This window comes from Andrena cerasifolii, chromosome 10 (assembly GCF_050908995.1).
Source record: "Andrena cerasifolii isolate SP2316 chromosome 10, iyAndCera1_principal, whole genome shotgun sequence".
Taxonomy (NCBI): domain Eukaryota; kingdom Metazoa; phylum Arthropoda; class Insecta; order Hymenoptera; family Andrenidae; genus Andrena; species Andrena cerasifolii.
This window is the reverse complement of record NC_135127.1, coordinates 12,682,950-12,698,532: the sequence shown is the minus strand read 5'-3', so window position 1 is coordinate 12,698,532 and position 15,583 is coordinate 12,682,950. Positions and strand designations below refer to the sequence as shown.

The following is a 15,583-nucleotide window of genomic DNA, read 5'->3' as shown; positions in this document are numbered from 1 at the left end:
TGTGATTTAGTGTGATGGTGCATGCGTTTATTCTTCATTTGATGACAATTGTCGCAAAATTTGAATAATTGTTTTAAGAGCTTTGAGACAATAATCCTTGCCAAAGTTTACTATAAATTTACTCTTAGCAATATTTTAAAGAACTGTATTTGGCATAGCTAAATGTAAATATTTAGTGATATTAAATCCTGAAATGGAAAGATTCGGAGAAACATATGAATACGAAATCACTCGACTATGCTGATAGGTAATGAAGAATTTACTCTGTATCAGAGTTAATAATATTTATTAAAGTAGCGGTAGTATATATAATAGTATAATCTTATAGCCGTGCGAAGGTGTCAGGAATTCTATTGAAAACGGAGAGAAAATTATTGCGAATAATTAATGTATTGGCTAACATTCTGACTCATGTACTCGCGCCTCGTTATTGTAAATAATGCATTTCGCTCATTTTGTAGCTATAAATTATACGACGTTTCGGATACCAATAGAAAGGTCTGCCTTTTTTTTCAAATTTTCTAAATCACGGATCCTATCGTGTTACGTTCGCTGCGGAAGATATGATTCTTGTTCGAATTGATATTAATTTGAATAATCGACGTATAAAAATTAACCGATTTTAATTACACATTTAATGACACAATCTTACATCTTCAGGGTTTTGAAAACTCGTAAGTATGTAGTGATATCACATAAGTCGCTTCATTAATACTAGTATCACCAATACTACCACTATAACTTTTGTCATTGCAATAAGAGTTAAACGGTATTTCCCTCTTATCAAAGTACGAATACATCAATGTACTATAACGTAATAATGACTATCGCGTATATTTTGAATGATTCTACAAAGTATGGAAAACATATCACTATTACATTCTATCATTTTCTAAAGAAAAACCAAGTGAATATATAAATATAGACATATATACAATTGCTTAACGTAATGGATATATTTTATTTTATCCCATTTTTATGAAAGATGCTCACTCGAATCTGGCCCGATACTTTAACGCATCGCGCCGTCTCGTGAATTTGTGATTTCCCAAACTCGACGGTTGTGGGTTTTATAGTTACAAAATAAAATACATCGATTACGGTCATTTACATTATTATAAATATACATATGATTCGTCAGTCTCTATATGTCGTATCTCCAGAATATAGCGATATCCATCTATCGATTATTGAAGATGTACGAAATCTTGTACAAATTTTATAACTACTATTTAACTATCGTTCGATGAGCTCTTATATTTGCATCATTTCACTTGATCACGTGTACATTTGCTTGACAATCCTGAGGATTTTAAATACATACATAAATACCAGTGGCACAATGATAACACGTTGCATTATCGTTGAGTTAACATGTACACATACTCGATATTTTCAGATCGGTCCAGTCTCGTTGATTTCAATAATTTAATCTCGCGTAACCAAATGAACAGATTGAAATTTATAAAAAGTAAAATCTTTCAAACACCGTATAATCCTCTGATCGCAAAACATTCGATACCGCTCAGGTATTCTTCCTATCGAGTTTTCGTTATCATTAAAAATAACTAGTATTTGTATATGCCTATTTTACAGGTACAAAAAAGGATACCATTAAGTGTGTATGGCAGAAGCAGAAATCCATACGAACATTCAAACGAAACTGTGTACGATCCAATGAATTTAAGTAACAGTTTGTAAAAGAAACTTCGTTACTCGTATTAAGCTATAAACCTAGTAGACGATACATACTTTCTTTACACTCTGAGAATTTCCGCTGCTTTATTGTAACAAATCGCGATCCAGTCTGGCTGCGTAGCACCCCACTGAATTTGATTCACCTCTCCTTCTGCAGCCGTGTAAGCAAGGATTGGATCCTCGATGGCTCTTGGCATTTGCTGTATGTCCCAAATTAATGCTTGATGATCATCACCCGCTGTACAAATGTGACAAGACGAGTGTGGCGCCCAAGCTATACCATTCACGCTTGCTCTGAAGAGGGAGATAGAGATTGAAAGGGAAGTTTAACATAACACATACAGGTAAAGAGGTAAAAATAAATATGTCATTCACCTGTGATTGTTTAACCTCGCAACTGGTGTACATGGGACGCGAACGTCTAATATTATTACTTCACACGCGTCCATCGCCACCGTTGCAAGATAATTGGGATCCTGTTTGTTCCACGCAAGTCTCAACAGCGGTGTATGCTGCGGATCCTCATAGATTATCGTTGAATGTTCCAAATGTCGCAGGTCAAACATTCTTACAGAACCATCTGCGCCAACGGACGCAAACATATCCCGACCACCACCGGCACGACTGAACGCTATGTCATACACTTCTTTGTCATGAGCGATTAACTGTGTCTTCACGTGTCCTGTAACCATGTTGACTCTACCCAAAACTTGTCCCGTCTCCAATCCCCAGATAGTGCACGTTGTGTCTATGCTCGAAGTGCCAATTAAGTTTGGATCGACTTCGTTCCAATCAAAAGAGGTGAGAGGAGCACAGAAGTCTGAATTTTTGTTATTGTTCAAAACACACTCTAGACGAGTCTCTGGTTCAGCAGCCCGCCAGACTCTTAGATAGTCTCCAGACGTAGCCAAAAGATCAGGAAACAGCCCTGACAAAGGTTGAACATGTGCGAATTCATAGTTTGTTAGAAAATCTTATAGGAAAAGTACTAAAACAGAGGAATACCTTTACTGTCCGGTATCCACATAATCTTTGTCGTCGGATAAGGATGATCGAAAGTACTTTTGGCACTGAATTCAGAAGTCTCTTCGTCTAGCGAAACTATTTGCACTTTATTGTTGTATTCTTCTACAAAGCTGCCGAGAGCCAAACGGAAACGCTTGTCAGGGCGGACAGACCAGTTCATACTATACAAAGGCCATGGTGCCTCGTATTTGTAAATTTCTTTTCTCTTTGGAGGCACGCTATGTAGAGCCATTGCTGCCTTATATAGTTTCCCCTGAAAGTAATTCGGACGAGATGTAACAATCGCACGCATACTCTTGTAATGCAAAGTTACAGCTAAGAGATTTCAGTCTTTATAATTACGGTAGGATAAAGTTATTGCTAAAAGATGTGAAAGAAACGAGTAATTAAAGTAGCTTAAGTTTGATGCAGCTTCATCATAGTCATAATAGATAAACAAACAAAGAAAGTTGGACTAACCTTGAAATCCGAAGCGGTTCCAACGCAACCGTTTTTAAACGCAATGTATCGAAAAGCTGGAAAAATCTACTAATTCATGGTAAACATATCACCGGGTAAAATGCTTTGTTCATGTAAATTCCAACTGAAAGTTATTAATATTCGAAGTAGCGAGCTTTCTAAAGGTATACAATTAACCAAATCTTCCGCGATAACATAAAATGGCGCTCTTTTAAATTTGACATTTTATTGCTGTCACAAACTTTTATTTCCAAAATTCTCTATTCAAATTGCAACAATGAATTAACTACGCTACCCGAGACGTGCTGTTTCTTAACCTATGGAGAATAATATTAATACAGGATCTGTAAAGTTAATAATCATTTACGAAGAATTTATTATTCATGACATGTATCACAAATGTCTAAAATGTATTAATTAATAGGATTTATTGCAAATATAAAGTCATTCGTTACAAATCGGAGTATATTGTACTTAATTTAGAATAGCTCCATGAATGGATAGTAGAAAAAGGATTGGTCACGCATGGCCACGTAAATACTTTCCATGCCATCCCGAGATTGACGTGAAAACACGTCGTTGATAGAAGTGGCATACCTATATGCAGATTTAATCGAACGTATGAATACGTTTATACCGTTTATACCGTTTATACTAGTCAAAGAGTTTAGTCATCATCAGAGCATAAATTCTGATTCTTTTTGTTACAGATGTGGATGCTTTGGAAACGCACAGAAACACAGGGTCTTCCTTTTGGTGTTTTAACGAGAAAGTTGTGTAATCATGGAAGAATAAGGATCGATATGGAAGTTATTCGCAGTGTATAGCGTATTTCTAAGTTGCCATTCGACTGGACGCCCTATAGGGTATATGAACTTTTAGATACGCGTCTCAAAGAATAGACCCTCGGCCACTTTCCTATGTGATCTATCCTCAGATTTTGCTTATAATTAATTAGATATTAACGGTTCTCTGAGACGATGACGAGAACAGTGCCGCGGTCCTACGTAAACACTCAAGCTTCTTCGATTATTAGTACAGTTTCTAGATGTAATTTATCAACTTTTGCAGTTTCATCTTGCAGTATGGACCCTTGGCTACTTTCCTACGTAATAGTTGTAATGATTCCGATTACAAATAAGCAGCTATGAAGAGTTTTTGGACAGAGATACAAGTCTACCGCCGCGTTTAGTGAATGCACACTTTCTTCAAGGATTCTCGACCTTTTCAAAATGATTTATAAATTTCTACAGGTGGATCTGAGAATATAGTCTTGTGACAACGTTCAGTAATCACTCGTATGCGTTTTATTTACGAATCGATACATAGTTACTAATAAAAAAGCCTTTTATATGTGTTACATTACCGACCGCGATCCCTACATTATCCACAAGAAGTCCCTAAGTTGGCTATTCCGACCAGGAAATTCGCTCGAGGTAATAGGAGTACATGATACTAAAAGAGGTGGCACGGCCGAGCTGTGCGAGAGAGAGCGCTAGCGTGTGCGACAAGGAGGGAGATAGGTGGAGCGTGCGAGAGAGAACGCTAGTGTGCGCGACAAGGAGGGAGATAGAAACATCACACACCCACTGGAAATTAACGAATTTCTCGTTTCCCGCGAATGTTCTATGAACTTTTAGATACGCGTCTCAAAGAATAGACCCTTGGCCACTTTCCTATGTGATCTATCCTCAGATTTTGCTTATAATTAATTAGTTATTAACGGTTCTCTGAGAAGATGACGAGAACGGTGCCGCGGTCCTACGTAAACACTCAAGCTTCTTCGATTATTAGTACAGTTTCTAGATGTAATTTATCAACTTTTGCAGTTTCATCTTGCAGTATGGACCCTTGGCTACTTTCCTACGTAATAGTTGTAATGATTCCGATTACAAATAAGCAGCTATGAAGAGTTTTTGGACAGAGATACAAGTCTACCGCCGCGTTTAGTGAATGCACACTTTCTTCAAGGATTCTCGACCTTTTCAAAATGATTTATAAATTTCTACAGGTGGATCTGAGAATATAGTCTTGTGACAACGTTCAGTAATCACTCGTATGCGTTTTATTTACGAATCGATACATAGTTACTAATAAAAAAGCCTTTTATATGTGTTACATTACCGACCGCGATCCCTACATTATCCACAAGAAGTCCCTAAGTTGGCTATTCCGACCAGGAAATTCGCTCGAGGTAATAGGAGTACATGATACTAAAAGAGGTGGCACGGCCGAGCTGTGCGAGAGAGAGCGCTAGCGTGTGCGACAAGGAGGGAGATAGGTGGAGCGTGCGAGAGAGAACGCTAGTGTGCGCGACAAGGAGGGAGATAGAAACATCACACACCCACTGGAAATTAACGAATTTCTCGTTTCCCGCGAATGTTCTATGAACTTTTAGATACGCGTCTCAAAGAATAGACCCTTGGCCACTTTCCTATGTGATCTATCCTCAGATTTTGCTTATAATTAATTAGTTATTAACGGTTCTCTGAGAAGATGACGAGAACGGTGCCGCGGTCCTACGTAAACACTCAAGCTTCTTCGATTATTAGTACAGTTTCTAGATGTAATTTATCAACTTTTGCAGTTTCATCTTGCAGTATGGACCCTTGGCTACTTTCCTACGTAATAGTTGTAATGATTCCGATTACAAATAAGCAGCTATGAAGAGTTTTTGGACAGAGATACAAGTCTACCGCCGCGTTTAGTGAATGCACACTTTCTTCAAGGATTCTCGACCTTTTCAAAATGATTTATAAATTTCTACAGGTGGATCTGAGAATATAGTCTTGTGACAACGTTCAGTAATCACTCGTATGCGTTTTATTTACGAATCGATACATAGTTACTAATAAAAAAGCCTTTTATATGTGTTACATTACCGACCGCGATCCCTACATTATCCCCGAGTTGGCTGTTTGGACCAGGAAATTCGCCCGAGTTAATAGGAGCACATGATACTAAAAGAGGTGGCACGGCCGAGCTGTGCGAGAGAGAGCGCTAGCGTGTGCGACAAGGAGGGAGATAGGTGGAGCGTGCGAGAGAGAACGCTAGTGTGCGCGACAAGGAGGGAGATAGAAACATCACACACCCACTGGAAATTAACGAATTTCTCGTTTCCCGCGAATGTTCTATGAACTTTTAGATACGCGTCTCAAAGAATAGACCCTTGGCCACTTTCCTATGTGATCTATCCTCAGATTTTGCTTATAATTAATTAGTTATTAACGGTTCTCTGAGAAGATGACGAGAACGGTGCCGCGGTCCTACGTAAACACTCAAGCTTCGTCGATTGTTGGTGCATTTTCTCGATGTAATTTATCAACTTTTGCAGTTTCATCCTGAGGTATGGACCCTTGACTACTTTCCCACACGATAGTTGTAATGAATCCGATTACAATTAAGCAGTTATGAAGAGTTTTTGGACAGAGTTACAAGTCTACCGCCGCGTTTAGTGAATGCACACTTTCTTCAAGGATTCTCGATCTTTTCAAAATAATTTATATATTTGTACAGGTGGATTCAGCAATCACTCGTATAAATTTCATTTATAAATCAACAGTTAATAATAAAAATACGTTTTATATATTTTATATTACCAACCGCGATCCCTACGTTATCCCCAAGTTGGTTGTTTGAACCAGGAAATTCGCTGAGTTAATAGGAATACATAATACTACAGGAGGTGGCACGGCCGAGCTATGCGCGAGAGAGAAAGATACTCGCACGCACAGCACTCTCTCTCTCTCTCTCGTACAGCTTAGCCGTGCTACCTCCACTAGTATCATGTATTCCTATGAACTCGGGCGAATTTCCTGGTCAGAATAGCCAACTTGGGGATAACGTAGGGATCGCGGTTGGTAATATAAAATAAATAAAACGTATTTTTATTATTAACTGTTGATTTATAAATGAAATTTATGCGAGTGAATACTGAATCCACTTGTACAAATATATAAATCATTTTGAAAAGGTCGAGAATCCTTGAAGAAAGTGTGCATTCACTAACCGCGGCGAGAGACTTGTATCTCTGTCCAAAAACTCTTCATAGCTGCTTAATTGTAATCGGAATCATTACAACTATCACGTAGGAAAGTAGCCAAGGGTCCATACTGTAAGATGAAACTGCAAAAGTTGATAAATTACATCTAGAAAATGCATCAACAATCGACGAAGCTTGAGTGCCTACATAAGACCGCGGCGAGAGACTGGTAACTCTGTCCAAAAACTCTTCATAGCTGCTTAATTGTAATCGGAATCATTACAACTATCACGTAGGAAAGTAGCCAAGGGTCCATACTGTAAGATGAAACTGCAAAAGTTGATAAATTACATCTAGAAAATGCACCAACAATCGACGAAGCTTGAGTGCCTACATAGGACGGCGCCATTGTTCTCGTCATCGTCTCAAAGAACCGTTAATAACTAATTAATTGTAATCAAAATCTGCGCAACGATCACATAGGAAAGTAGCCAAGGGTCTATTCTTTGAGAGGCGACTCTAAAAGTTCATAAAATATTCGCAGGAAATGAGAAATTAGTGAATTTCCAGTGACTGCGTAATATTTCTATCTCCCTCCTTGTCGCGCACACTAGCGTTCTCTCTCGCACGCTCCACCTATCTCCCTCCTTGTCGCACACGCTAGCGCTCTCTCTCGCACAGCTCGGCCGTGCCACCTCTTTTAGTATCATGTACTCCTATTACCTCGGCGAATTTCCTGGTCCAAACAGCACACTCGGGAACTTCTTGTGGATAATGTAGGGATCGCGGACGGTAATGTAACCTATATAAAAGGCTTTTTTATTAGTAACTATGTATCGATTCGTAAATAAAACGCATACGAGTGATTACTGAACGTTGTCACAACACTATAGTCTCAAATCCAGCTGTACGAATGTATAAATCATTTTGAAAAGATCGAAAATCCTTAAACAAAGTATGCATTCACTAACCGCGGCGAGAGACTTGTATCTCTGTCCAAAAACTCTTCATAGCTGCTTAATTGTAATCGGAATCATTACAACTATCACGTAGGAAAGTAGCCAAGGGTCCATACTGTAAGATGAAACTGCAAAAGTTGATAAATTACATCTAGAAAATGCATCAACAATCGACGAAGCTTGAGTGCCTACATAAGACCGCGGCGAGAGACTGGTAACTCTGTCCAAAAACTCTTCATAGCTGCTTAATTGTAATCGGAATCATTACAACTATCACGTAGGAAAGTAGCCAAGGGTCCATACTGTAAGATGAAACTGCAAAAGTTGATAAATTACATCTAGAAAATGCACCAACAATCGACGAAGCTTGAGTGCCTACATAGGACGGCGCCATTGTTCTCGTCATCGTCTCAAAGAACCGTTAATAACTAATTAATTGTAATCAAAATCTGCGCAACGATCACATAGGAAAGTAGCCAAGGGTCTATTCTTTGAGAGGCGACTCTAAAAGTTCATAAAATATTCGCAGGAAATGAGAAATTAGTGAATTTCCAGTGACTGCGTAATATTTCTATCTCCCTCCTTGTCGCGCACACTAGCGTTCTCTCTCGCACGCTCCACCTATCTCCCTCCTTGTCGCACACGCTAGCGCTCTCTCTCGCACAGCTCGGCCGTGCCACCTCTTTTAGTATCATGTACTCCTATTACCTCGGCGAATTTCCTGGTCCAAACAGCACACTCGGGAACTTCTTGTGGATAATGTAGGGATCGCGGACGGTAATGTAACCTATATAAAAGGCTTTTTTATTAGTAACTATGTATCGATTCGTAAATAAAACGCATACGAGTGATTACTGAACGTTGTCACAACACTATAGTCTCAAATCCAGCTGTACGAATGTATAAATCATTTTGAAAAGATCGAAAATCCTTAAACAAAGTATGCATTCACTAACCGCGGCGAGAGACTTGTATCTCTGTCCAAAAACTCTTCATAGCTGCTTAATTGTAATCGGAATCATTACAACTATCACGTAGGAAAGTAGCCAAGGGTCCATACTGTAAGATGAAACTGCAAAAGTTGATAAATTACATCTAGAAAATGCATCAACAATCGACGAAGCTTGAGTGCCTACATAAGACCGCGGCGAGAGACTGGTAACTCTGTCCAAAAACTCTTCATAGCTGCTTAATTGTAATCGGAATCATTACAACTATCACGTAGGAAAGTAGCCAAGGGTCCATACTGTAAGATGAAACTGCAAAAGTTGATAAATTACATCTAGAAAATGCACCAACAATCGACGAAGCTTGAGTGCCTACATAGGACGGCGCCATTGTTCTCGTCATCGTCTCAAAGAACCGTTAATAACTAATTAATTGTAATCAAAATCTGCGCAACGATCACATAGGAAAGTAGCCAAGGGTCTATTCTTTGAGAGGCGACTCTAAAAGTTCATAAAATATTCGCAGGAAATGAGAAATTAGTGAATTTCCAGTGACTGCGTAATATTTCTATCTCCCTCCTTGTCGCGCACACTAGCGTTCTCTCTCGCACGCTCCACCTATCTCCCTCCTTGTCGCACACGCTAGCGCTCTCTCTCGCACAGCTCGGCCGTGCCACCTCTTTTAGTATCATGTACTCCTATTACCTCGGCGAATTTCCTGGTCCAAACAGCACACTCGGGAACTTCTTGTGGATAATGTAGGGATCGCGGACGGTAATGTAACCTATATAAAAGGCTTTTTTATTAGTAACTATGTATCGATTCGTAAATAAAACGCATACGAGTGATTACTGAACGTTGTCACAACACTATAGTCTCAAATCCAGCTGTACGAATGTATAAATCATTTTGAAAAGATCGAAAATCCTTAAACAAAGTATGCATTCACTAACCGCGGCGAGAGACTTGTATCTCTGTCCAAAAACTCTTCATAGCTGCTTAATTGTAATCGGAATCATTACAACTATCACGTAGGAAAGTAGCCAAGGGTCCATACTGTAAGATGAAACTGCAAAAGTTGATAAATTACATCTAGAAAATGCATCAACAATCGACGAAGCTTGAGTGCCTACATAAGACCGCGGCGAGAGACTGGTAACTCTGTCCAAAAACTCTTCATAGCTGCTTAATTGTAATCGGAATCATTACAACTATCACGTAGGAAAGTAGCCAAGGGTCCATACTGTAAGATGAAACTGCAAAAGTTGATAAATTACATCTAGAAAATGCACCAACAATCGACGAAGCTTGAGTGCCTACATAGGACGGCGCCATTGTTCTCGTCATCGTCTCAAAGAACCGTTAATAACTAATTAATTGTAATCAAAATCTGCGCAACGATCACATAGGAAAGTAGCCAAGGGTCTATTCTTTGAGAGGCGACTCTAAAAGTTCATAAAATATTCGCAGGAAATGAGAAATTAGTGAATTTCCAGTGACTGCGTAATATTTCTATCTCCCTCCTTGTCGCGCACACTAGCGTTCTCTCTCGCACGCTCCACCTATCTCCCTCCTTGTCGCACACGCTAGCGCTCTCTCTCGCACAGCTCGGCCGTGCCACCTCTTTTAGTATCATGTACTCCTATTACCTCGGCGAATTTCCTGGTCCAAACAGCACACTCGGGAACTTCTTGTGGATAATGTAGGGATCGCGGACGGTAATGTAACCTATATAAAAGGCTTTTTTATTAGTAACTATGTATCGATTCGTAAATAAAACGCATACGAGTGATTACTGAACGTTGTCACAACACTATAGTCTCAAATCCAGCTGTACGAATGTATAAATCATTTTGAAAAGATCAAAAATCCTTGAACAAAGTATGCATTCACTAACCGCGGCGAGAGACTGCTAACTCTGTCCAAAACCACTTCATAGCTGCATAATTATAATCTGAATCATTACAACTATCGTGTGGGAAAGTAGTCAAGGGTCCATACTTCAGGATGAAACTGCAAAAGTTGATAAATTACATCTAGAAACTGTACTAATAATCGAAGAAGCTTGAGTGTTTACGTAGGACCGCGGAACTGTTCTCGTCATCGTCTCAGATAACCGTTAATAACTAATTAATTATATGCAAAATCTGAGGATAGATCATATAGGAAAGTGGCCCAGGGTCTATTCTTTGAGACGCGTATCTAAAAGTTCATAGAACATTCGCGGGAAACGAGAAATTCATTAATTTCCAGTAGCTGTGTAATGTTAACGCCATCTATCTCCCTCCTTGTCGCACGCACGAGCTCTCTCTGTCACACAGCTCGGTTGTGCCACCTCTTTTAGTATCATGTACTCCTATTACCTCGAGCGAATTTCCTGGTCGGAATTGCCAACTTAGGGACTTCTTGTGGATAATGTAGGGATCGCGGTCGGTAATATAAAATATATATAAAACGTATTTTTATTATTAACTGTTGATTTATAAATGAAATTTATACAAGTCATGACTCTTGATAAGAGTCACTTTCCCATGTGATATTTAAGTACATTTTGCTTATAATTAAGTAAGGTATTAACAGTTCGTGAGCAGGGTAACAAGAAATTTGACTCCAACTTTAGCGAATATTAACATTATTGAATAAATGATGGTCCGTTTACAAGTATGTAATTCATACACTTTTACAACTATATTTTAAAATATAGAGTATAGACCCTTGATTACTTTTCTATTCAATATTTGAATTGATTTTCTCTATAATTAAATAGTTATTAATGGTTCCTGGACATACTTACAAGAAAGTGACGGGTTCAGTGAATTTTCACTTTATTGAACATGTTGTGGAGGGTCTAAGGATAATGTCTGTACTTTTCCAGCTGTATATGTCATAGTCTATAGATCTAGACGTCTAAGTACGATTCCATCTGATCGTACTCGTAAACCTGAGTGCATCGCCAGTCAGTTCTTGAGTAAACACATACATACAAACATATGATGCAGCAACTTTCTCCAAGAGTGAAATCTCTGGAGACGAGAAAGTTTGTGGCATCGAAATATAGGTAACATGTTCGGCATCAGCCTTGCTCATATCGTAGCTAACACCACACTTACAAGTGACACGGTACAAAACGCTTGGCAATACACTCTGAAACAAAACGCAAGTCACATCGGCGTTCTCATTTGAAACGCAATCAATCCCACCTTGATGTTCGATGCGATTGTTTAACAAATCGTGCCCTCATTAGCAATCTACACACATCTCACAATTCTCCATTTATGCGCGATTCGCTCGTTGGTACCGAAAGAAAAAAGTCAGTAGGTACCCCCGGTACCTTGCGTACGCGCACGTGTATGTACTATACTATACACAGGGCGGCTTTCAAGTATTGAAAGTTGCTCGCAGTAAAATAAGAGAAAGAAATGGACTGGGAATGAAGCGAGGAGATGCGATTCAGGTCGTGGACATTCATTTCACGGCGGTCTGTAGCTGGACCAGCATCTTCTCCTGAATCTTGGGAAAGTTTGTGCGCCGCGCGGAAGATTGTAATCGTACCAGCACAGAGGAACAATTGCGATCACATTTCTCGCCGTTCGCGATGGAGAAGAAGTCGATCAGCTTCACAACTGTCGAGGGCGATATGGGAGAGCTGTTGGACAAGATGTTCGGCGTGAAGCCCAGCTTCCTGAGAATAGAACCGGGGCACTGTTTAGTACCGCCTCAATTCGTGTTCTATGGGTCCAGGATACGCGACCTGGAAGTCTACGAAGACGACGTGTGGTTGATATCGTACCCACGGACAGGTAAATTCCCATCGAAGTCATTGGTAACGAACTTCCACCGCTCTGTGTTCTTTAATCGTTCTCCTTTCGCAAATCGTAGGCAGCAACTGGGCGCAGGAGATGGTGTGGTGTATCGGGAACAATTTCGACTACGAGAAAGCGAAAACTTTAGTGGTCGTACGTAATCCGCTTCTCGAGTGAGTTTCAATTTAACGATCTAATCGTTAATTTTTAAAGAGAATGCAAAGACAGATGACTTGGAGCATTATTGGTTTAGGAGTTCGAGCTTGATGGTCTCGGGGGATTACGTGGAGGCGTTCGCGCAGTTAGGCGACTCGGTGGAGATGGTCGCGAAGATGCCCCGTACCAGATACATCAAGAGTCATCTGCCCTTGGAGTTGCTGCCGCTGCAAATCCTCCAAAAGAAGCCAAAGGTACTCGCAGCTAACGAATAACGAGGAATAAAGGCATTTAACAATTAATAATAATAATAATAATAATAATAATAATAATAATAATAATAATAATAATAATAATTAAAGAAAATGTGTAATCGCGTAGCATAATTACATCGATCTTTCGAACGTTGCAGGTGATTTACATCACGAGAAATCCAAAGGACGTGTGCGTCAGCTTCTATCATTATTGTAGGCTGGTGCACAATATAAAGGGCAGCTTTGACGAGTTTGCGGAATTGTTTCTCCAAGAGCATGGTACGTATCGAGCGGACAATCGATGAAATCGTTACTCAGAAAAACTCTTGTCGCTTTAGCACCCTTGGGTCCGTTTTGGGACCACGTGCTCAAGTATTGGGCGCTCAAGGATCAGGACAACGTGCTCTTCTTGACCTACGAGGAGATGAAGAAGGTAAGGTCCTACCCCATTCGCGATCAAAAAATAATAGCACCTCGAGTCTTACACGAACAATACATTGCCAGAATCAAGAAGAGGCCATCAAGAGAACAGCGAAGTTTCTGGGTAAAAGCGTGACGGAGGAGCAAATGGCTGGTCTATGCGAACACCTGAAATTCTCGACGATGGCAGCGAATCCAGCCGTGAATATGGAAGACTTTTTCCTGAAAACGGACGCGGCGGAGAATGAGAATAAATTTATAAGGAAGGGCAAGGTCGGCGACTGGAGGAACTACATGTCCGAGGAGTTGTCTAAAAGATTCGACGAATGGATCACGAAGCATCTACACGAAGTCGGACTCAATTGTTATACAGATCTGGTTTCGCACGGCGAAGAATAAACGTTCGTCTACTGACAAGTAAACATTCACTTACAGTGAATGGAGTTTCCGGATTTGGAATATATTTTTTTAAAGTACTCACAGTAACTAAGAAATCCTGAAAATTATATCTGCAATGGACCTATTTTTAACCGACTTCAAAAAGGAGAAGTTTATAGAATCGACCCGTATGTATTTTAATTTTTTTTTTTATGTTTGTCCCCGCATAACTCCCCAGTATATGGACCGATTTTGATGATCTTTTTTTTATTCGAAAGACGGCGACGCCCGCTGGCCCCATTCTACACTGCATCAATATTAATTCAAACTTCGCCTCATTACATAATATGCATTTCATGTATTCTCGCATTTTAGAGTATTTCCGCGTGTTCAGTTGTAGACCACATGTAACGAATTTGAGACATCCTTATTCTCACTTTTTCAAGTCGCTTATTCTTGTACTTTTTTTGTACTCATATCTTTTTAAATAAATGCAGTTATGTAACTTAAATAACTAAAATGTAAAAAATAAAAAAAATTAAAATCGACTTCAAAAAAATAAAAATGCACTGAAAAGTAAAAAAATATTTTTTCCCTTATTTAATCTACAACTATCTTTTTTTTTTAAGTCAGCAGCAGATTTACACAGTGCAAATGATAAGGCGTCGACATAACAAAAAAATGATAGTTGTAGATTAAATAAGGGAAACAAATATTTTTTATTTTTTAGTATATTTTTATGTTTTTGAAGTCGGTTTTAATTTTTTTAAAACTTTTTTTTATACTCATGTTACTGGGATATACGCGAAAATGGCATAATCCTCTTATTTAAGAATAATTGGCTAAAACCTGGTATCTCTGTATATTTTTCAGCTGCTGAATCCGAATATGATGTTATTTTTTGTGTAAAAAAATTTCCTAAGATAAAAAATCGGTTTTTTGGAGATAATAACAAGAGTAATAACAAGAGTAAAATAGGTCCATTGCAGATATAATTTTCAGGATTTTGTAGTTACTACGAGTACTTTCAAGAAATATATTCCAAATCGGGAAAATCCATTCACTATAAGTGAATGTTTACTTGTGAGGAATCTTCGTCTACGTGGTTATATTGTTGAATTGTCTTGTTATTATTGCGTTGTCTATTGTAAATGTATTACACACGTATCATATATGTGATAGGTATGTACATTCGTTCGGGTAAATGATGCGTCTCCTTACCTTTGTTAAAGAAATATATCAGAATGCACATGTACGCTCGGTGGCTATAAATTTGCGTTACTTATTCCTTAATTACCGCTATTGACGGACACATTTGTAGGCGATGAGTAAGACCGGTTTTCTATTAATGGGAATCGACTGCTAGATTGCTCGGATTCGGGATTTCTCTCTCTGTAGGTTTTCCCTTGTTTCCAAGGGAATTGAGGAAGGCGGGAAACAATGGCTCGCTTGATAGAACGAAATGATTAATCGTTTAGTTTAGCTGTAAGTGCGGCGTGAC

General features: G+C 39.1%; 2 protein-coding genes and 1 long non-coding RNA gene across 4 annotated transcripts; 1 reads left to right on the top strand and 2 right to left on the bottom strand.

Annotated features, from left to right (window-relative positions):
* Positions 1-269: 269 nt before the first annotated feature.
* On the bottom strand, positions 270-3,659 carry Wap (DDB1 and CUL4 associated factor wap). Its single transcript, XM_076821210.1, has 4 exons — positions 3,184-3,659; positions 2,704-2,977; positions 2,074-2,626; positions 270-1,992 (listed from the first exon to the last, which is right to left on the bottom strand). Exons 2-4 carry the CDS (start codon positions 2,954-2,956, stop codon positions 1,758-1,760), a joined length of 1,041 nt encoding a protein of 346 aa, XP_076677325.1. The 5' UTR covers positions 2,957-2,977; positions 3,184-3,659; the 3' UTR covers positions 270-1,757.
* A 9,007-nt stretch (positions 3,660-12,666) lies between these two features.
* On the top strand, positions 12,667-14,668 carry St2 (Sulfotransferase 2). Its single transcript, XM_076822604.1, has 6 exons — positions 12,667-12,871; positions 12,951-13,047; positions 13,128-13,284; positions 13,443-13,563; positions 13,623-13,717; positions 13,789-14,668. Exons 1-6 carry the CDS (start codon positions 12,667-12,669, stop codon positions 14,101-14,103), a joined length of 990 nt encoding a protein of 329 aa, XP_076678719.1. The 3' UTR covers positions 14,104-14,668.
* On the bottom strand, positions 13,155-15,521 carry LOC143374433 (uncharacterized). Of its 2 annotated transcripts, none has more exons than XR_013086657.1 (4): positions 15,304-15,521; positions 13,770-14,014; positions 13,421-13,698; positions 13,155-13,294 (listed from the first exon to the last, which is right to left on the bottom strand). It is a non-coding gene; the product is annotated as an uncharacterized LOC143374433 (long non-coding RNA). The 2 variants fall into 2 exon arrangements; XR_013086656.1 differs by having other exon boundaries at positions 13,770-13,926.
* Between the last annotated feature and the right edge of the window lie 62 nt (positions 15,522-15,583).

What these genes read in the sequence shown, in the direction of transcription:
- St2 (XM_076822604.1), top strand. Translation starts at nt 12,667, where the DNA reads ATGGAGAAGAAGTCGATCAGCTTCACAACTGTCGAGGGCGATATGGGA. An exon ending in GTACGTAATCCGCTTCTCGA is followed by an intron (nt 13,048 to 13,127) that starts GTGAGTTTCAAT and finishes TTATTGGTTTAG; the next exon opens with GAGTTCGAGCTTGATGGTCT. An exon ending in TCCTCCAAAAGAAGCCAAAG is followed by an intron (nt 13,285 to 13,442) that starts GTACTCGCAGCT and finishes CGAACGTTGCAG; the next exon opens with GTGATTTACATCACGAGAAA.
- Wap (XM_076821210.1), bottom strand. Translation starts at nt 2,956, where the DNA reads ATGGCTCTACATAGCGTGCCTCCAAAGAGAAAAGAAATTTACAAATAC. An exon ending in GTGGATACCGGACAGTAAAG is followed by an intron (nt 2,627 to 2,703) that starts GTATTCCTCTGT and finishes AACCTTTGTCAG; the next exon opens with GGCTGTTTCCTGATCTTTTG. An exon ending in GCGAGGTTAAACAATCACAG is followed by an intron (nt 1,993 to 2,073) that starts GTGAATGACATA and finishes CTCCCTCTTCAG; the next exon opens with AGCAAGCGTGAATGGTATAG.